At 30.8% G+C, this 6,342-nt stretch overlaps 1 protein-coding gene across 1 annotated transcript in view; it reads right to left on the bottom strand.

The window, feature by feature from the left end:
- The window catches only part of LOC106466527 (GTPase HRas), a 31,948-nt gene that overhangs the window by 13,906 nt on the left and 11,700 nt on the right, over window positions 1–6,342 (bottom strand). Inside the window, exon 2 of the mRNA XM_013926819.2 lies at window positions 1,341–1,389. Coding sequence (XP_013782273.1) covers window positions 1,341–1,389 — 49 coding nt within the window. The remainder of the gene's footprint in view (window positions 1–1,340; window positions 1,390–6,342) is intronic.

Here is a 6,342-nt window from a genome sequence, read left to right as displayed (position 1 = left end):
CCTTCATCAGAAACAACCTTTACTCATCAATCGGAAAGATGTTGTTCTTCTCCATGATAATGCACGTCCACATGTGGCACATTTGATGCAACATAAGATTATAAAGTTGGGTCCAGATATGGTACCATCAGATTACAATCTTTTTGGTTTGCTGCAACACCACCTTAATGGGAAAATGTATTGACAATGTAGAAAGTGTTAAAGAGGACATTGACATGTTTTTTTTTTGTTTCAAAGCCAAGTGATTTCTTTAATCAGGGCATTTACAACCTGATTGTATGATGGAAAAGTATCATTGATAAGAATGAAGATTATTTCATTTAAGAAATGTTTTGTTTTGATATACAAGTTGTTTGGGTTTTTTTTCATCTAAAAAAAAAAAAAAGACATGAATTTCTTGACGACCTATTATATACCCGTAACATAAAGGATGTCAGGAAATTATGTTAACAAAATTGTTTACTTGTGTTTTAGACCTGAACTTCTGCTACAATGACTACTAGAATGCCAGAGATATGCTGCATATTGCATGGAATTGTGTGCAGTGCAATGAGCCTTAAATGATTTTCAAAACGTTCAAAAATAAATGTTGTTAAATTATTTAACATCATCTCCATGCACAAACACACGCATACCTATATACATGTATGCATTTTAAGGGTGTATGTTTTATAATGATTTTTATAAAATATTAACTTAATATAAAACAAGGTTTCAATACAACCCAAAAATTTCAATTTTATTTTGCTGGCATAGTAATTTAAAATGAAAAAGACTTTGAAAGCTGTATGATGACAGATCTATATAGAGTCACAAATTAATCCCTAGTCATATCTAGTGTTGAACAAGATAGAAGTCGTATTACAATAAAACCCTTTATGTCCCTAATTAGTCCCTAGTCATAACTAGTGTGTAAGCTTAGCATTGTCCTCTCCTTTGTGTAAAAGAATGCTAACATTACATTTTTTACAGTCATACAAGGTACATAATCAAGTGTCTTTTTGTTGCTTGCATGTAACACGTAACTTGCCAATTTTTTGTAATCCAAAGAAAATTCCTACAGAATATGATGTTAAGGTATAAAAAAAAAGATGGTAATAATAACAATAATAGTCTAGAAGCTGGTCATAATTCAAACAAAAACAACATACTTTTTACTTAAATTATTTAATAAAATCAGATGCACATAATTTAAGGTGAAAATTTTAGTTTTTTTGTTGTTGTTTTGTTTTTTCACACACAATATTCTAATCTCATGAGAGATAAACACACACAAAATAACTAAAATAAGTGAGAAATACATACAACCACTATTTAAAAAAACAAACTATAATACTCACTGGTTTTGTATGAGTTGGATTGTCAAGGCACTTTTACCGACACCTCCAGCTGTAAAACAGAGAACACAGTTCAGTAAGAAAAAAGTACTAGGTTAACTACCAAGATGCATGGTAAAATCAGTACTTCCTAAATTTCAAAAACAAACAATTTTGATGTATAGTTATAAATATACATGTTTTAGTAAGGACAGTAAAAGTTAAATACTCAAACATTTTCAGTCATATAATGTTTTAAATCTCGGCAACAATTCACAAGTACATTAATTCAACCTTTTTAGTGAAGAATCTAGCAGTTATAAATATTAGTTATTACTATTAATAATGCAATGAAAGCTATCAAAGATATTTAAACTAATGACACACACATGAAATAATGTACAAAATGTAGCTTTCCTGATGTCATTTTGACAAAAAGTCTAAAACCTAGACTTCATAATTTCCTATATCCTAACACTTTTCTCCAGCAATCATATTCTAATAAAGCTGAATGAAAGAAAACAACAGCACTAATACATGTAAAAAAGATAAATATGATCAAAGTACTATCAAAACTTTTTATTTTAAAATATTGCTATTAAATCAATGCAAGTTTTTGGTCAATATCTTCATCAAAAGTGATTCATATTCATTAATTAGTTTATATATAAATGCATATAAAAAGTGGTCTAAAGTTATTATGAATCATTTCTTGAATTCCTTAAAGGTGTGTCTTATCAAATATTTCTGCATGGTAGTAAAAAAAAAAAAAACTAAACAAAACACATTGAAAAAGCTGCGAGATAGTGATTCCAATTTTATCAGTAGTTATGGTTTGTTTATTGTTTATATCATATTTTTTATTATCATTTAGTTCAGCTATACTTTTAGTTGTCGAAAATGGTAGCTCACCTGCCACCTTGTGCATATTAAGAAAACTGACACAAGGTTCCCTGAGCAATAAGGTATGGATACTAAATTCATGTGTTATCATGTAAAAGAAATGCCAGTTGTTAGTCATGTGATATAAAATCTCATGGTGTGGCAAGGAAACAAAAGCAACGTTTGCTCTGTAAATACACGAGACTTGCAAGAGCAATCAGACAGAGATATGCAAGATATATTTGTTGATAATTTAAAGTAACAAGTTTAATGCAGATATCCACTTGATTATTATTTATGATTTGACATGATTCTTGAGAATTGTTTAATATTAATTATTATTTTGTATAATCTTATGCATTTTTGTTTCTCCTAATTTGTTATTATACTATATGGTATGATAGTGACAAGGTTATTATTTCTTTTTAAGTATTCGTGTTTCGGATAACTTGTAAGTTACAAAATGTTCTGGCCAGGCACCAGATTATTGGTTTCTATCTCACCCTGGAAGTGATTGTTTGATAAATTACAAGACACTATTATATTAATTACTACTGGTTAATCCAAAATACCATATTATTATAGCATTTTACAATAAAATGATAATAAAAATTTTGAGTTTTCAATGATTTATTGTTTGATTATTCCAATTATTCAAGTAATTGAAATATTGCCACCATGTTTGTTTTCTAAAGATGAACTTTTCTTCTTCAATTTGCTCCTGAAGTTGAAGATCCACCTGCTAAAGTGCTTGGGTTATAGCGAGTCATATCTTTGTGTTAAATTGATTTCTTGAACCTATGAATGTTTGTTTTTTTTTTTGTTTAGGCACAAAGCTACATAATGTCTAACTCGTAACTAGAGGGAAGGCAACTGGCTTCTAGCATCCACCACCAACTTTTTTGGCTACTTAAGTGTTAAATAAAGTGTAAATCTACTGTTTTTACACTGTCTTATGTTTCTAATTTAAAATTAAGAAACTGTATTCTTTAATGCTGGATAAGTAGGCACAGTTCTAGGGTGTATACAAACCCTCAATAATTTTTTTTCAGGAATTGATAAAAGAAAAAGACCAGACATGGGGTATTTATAATCGAAAGTATTAGAATACAGCTTTGGGAACATTCACACTTGTATTCGATTACTTTGGAATGGAAAATTAAAGTATTTGTATACAAATACAATGGAATAGTATTCATATTCATTGAATGATTTAATGAATACTTAATATTGTAGGAGTAAATGTCAACTTTTGTACTCATCCAATTTCTAGACTGTCATTATTACATTCGAAGCACGTTAAGTCAGTTCAATACTCTTCAACCACCTTAAAAGCTATTGTATTACATGGTTATTAATCCAATCAAGTCACTTGAGAAAATTTGAGATGGTAACTAAACTGCCTTCAGTGGTACATATTTTCTACTGCTAGATCTGGTCACATCAAGGCAAAGCATAAATATCTATATTTCTACTTCAAGAAGACCCACTTCTAACCTGCTGTCAAAACTGAAGGTAAGCCTTTTTTATTATTTTTGTTAATATGAACTATATTCTATGTAAATTATACAACATAATATATGTAAACTAAATTTCTCATGCATGTTACATTTAAATTTATTTAGTATTGTATGCTTTTATTATTTTTATTATAAACTATAATAAACTTAGATATTTATTTATTTATTATGATACATTTATTATTATGTTTTATTATAAACTATACATTATCAAATAAATATAAATCTACACACCCTTGTCAGAAGCACATTACTAACAAACTCATCAATTTTATTATTGGTAAACTGCAACCCTTGTAAGTGGTTGAGTCAAAAGATTTTAAAGATCTAATGGCAGCCACAGATTCTCGTATATTCTTCCCAGTCACAAGCATCTGTCACAAAGTTGATTGAGAGCAGGTTTGATGAAGTTCAATAAAAAGTCATCTCTATTGCAACTTGTATTCAACATCAATGTCACTGTGGATATCTGGAGTTGCAGACAAATGTGCAGCTTCCTTGAATTCACTGTTCATTTTACACACGACTGGAAAATGCAAACAGTCATGTTGGCATTTCAAGGGGCATCACACATCTGTTAACATTGCAGCTCAATATGATAAAATAATAAATCTCTAACATCAACAACAAGGTGTCATATGTGACAGCTGATAATACATCCAACATGATAAAGGCTTTCTGCTTGCCTGGGTTTGAACCACAAACACTACCTAATGTGAGAGATGGTTATATCTCATCTACAGATAGTGACCCAAAAGATGAACTTTTGGATGAATCTAAACCAGCAGACAATTTATCCAAGTTTCTTCCTGAACATGACCTCTGCTTCTCCCACACACTACAGTTTGTGGTCAGAGATAGCATGAAAGAAGCTGGACCACTGCTGATAGTAATTTCCAGAGAATCAGCTATCATGCCCTACATTTGAAACTCAATGCAAGCAACTGATCTACTTGAGGGAGGGGCCAGAGTTCAGTCAGTAACACCAACATGATGAAACCCAGAAATTAAGATGATTAAATCTTTATTGAAAATTCCCCAGGAGAAGTTAGATAATCTAGATACTGGTACACGAAACTTACTGTTCGTGATTGAACTATGCTTGCAGATTTGATGAAAATACTGATGCCTTTTGAAGAGGCAACAGATTTCATCCAGGATCAGACAATAGTTACCTTTAGTTATGTAGTGCCATGTGTTGATGGACTGATGACTGTGATTGACAGCATGCAGTCCAGATATAATTTCAATTTAGTCTCTGCACTGAAGAAATCTGTTCATACCCTGCTGATTCAGTATGATCAACAAAGTGTCTTCTGCTTGGCTGTGTGGATCCCAGATTTAAACTTGACTGGTGTTTCACTGGACCTATGGTTTAGAAATCCAATCAAATGCTCCTGCAGCAAGACATCAAGAAAGTTTCCTCCACAACTAATCCTAGAACCGCTGAACCAAATAAAGGACTGTAAATCCCCCCCCCCCTCACAAAAGAACTAAGCTCTTTAGTTTCTTTTCTGCCTCCAAGAAACCAGCCACTTCATCTTCAGAAAATACAGACATTAACACCTACCTCAATGGCCCTAGCATTCCTGAAGAAGGCAATCCTCTAAATTATTGGAAGATCCATTAAAAAACTTTCCTACCCTATCTTTACTAGCCAAATTCTACCTGACTGTTCCAGCATCCGCTGCCCAGTTGAGAGTTTGTTTAGCATCGGATGCAAAACCCTCAGAGCTGATCACTGCCACCTAATTAACATGACATTTGAGAGACTGATGTTCATAAAGAACAATGGACAGTTATAATATCTGTAAAACTCTTTTAAAAATAGTTTTTGATCTAAAACTTTGTTAATGTATTTTTAAAAATAAAAGTATTGAAATGTTATTATTTGTTCAAATTTTGTTTGTTTTAGTTTCTAAAAAGTTTGTTTTAATTTCTAAAAAGTTTGTTTCATTAAATAAAATTATTGAAATCTTATCATCTGCTGTTTTATCATTATTGCATATTACCTGACAAAGTATTCATGAATACATTTATATATATATATTCGAATACTTAGCATTTTTCCTGTATTTGTTTTCATATTCATAAAAATATGAAGTATTCATATTTGTATTTGATTACCGATTTCCAGTATTTGTCCCATCCCTTGTTCTTACATTACTATTTAATATTAAAAAGAAACCTTACATGTCAGGATTTTTAATTTATTGGGCTATTAATTACCATAAAAGATTTTTGAGGTTTTCCAAAATAAACACAGCTGGAGTGTACAGTAATCTGATTAAGGTCTCAGCCAATAACTAATTATTTTACAAGTTAATACAACATGAGAGTCAGTTAAATTTTGCCATAGTAAATTTGGTGCCTTGGCTTTTTACAGACACTGAAACAATGTGTCTAGACTTTCAATTTGTTTCATCAAAGTTTGTATTATTTAGAAAACCTTCAGCTTTCATATGGTAAGCTTGTTACAGAACAGATTTTTCACTGTTTAGAAGTTAGAACTCTTGTGCTGTTGACATAAGTGATGAAAATGTAAGTGGTATAACTGTATAAGTAACAAACTTTAGAAAAAAAAAATTAAAATGGGCATCCCATTTACCAACTATAATTTTGAT

Source organism: Limulus polyphemus, unplaced genomic scaffold (genome assembly GCF_000517525.1).
Source record: "Limulus polyphemus unplaced genomic scaffold, Limulus_polyphemus-2.1.2 Scaffold2290, whole genome shotgun sequence".
NCBI classification, from domain to species: Eukaryota; Metazoa; Arthropoda; class Merostomata; order Xiphosura; family Limulidae; genus Limulus; species Limulus polyphemus.
Note: the sequence above shows the minus strand (reverse complement) of the source record. Positions and strands in the feature narration are given on the sequence as shown.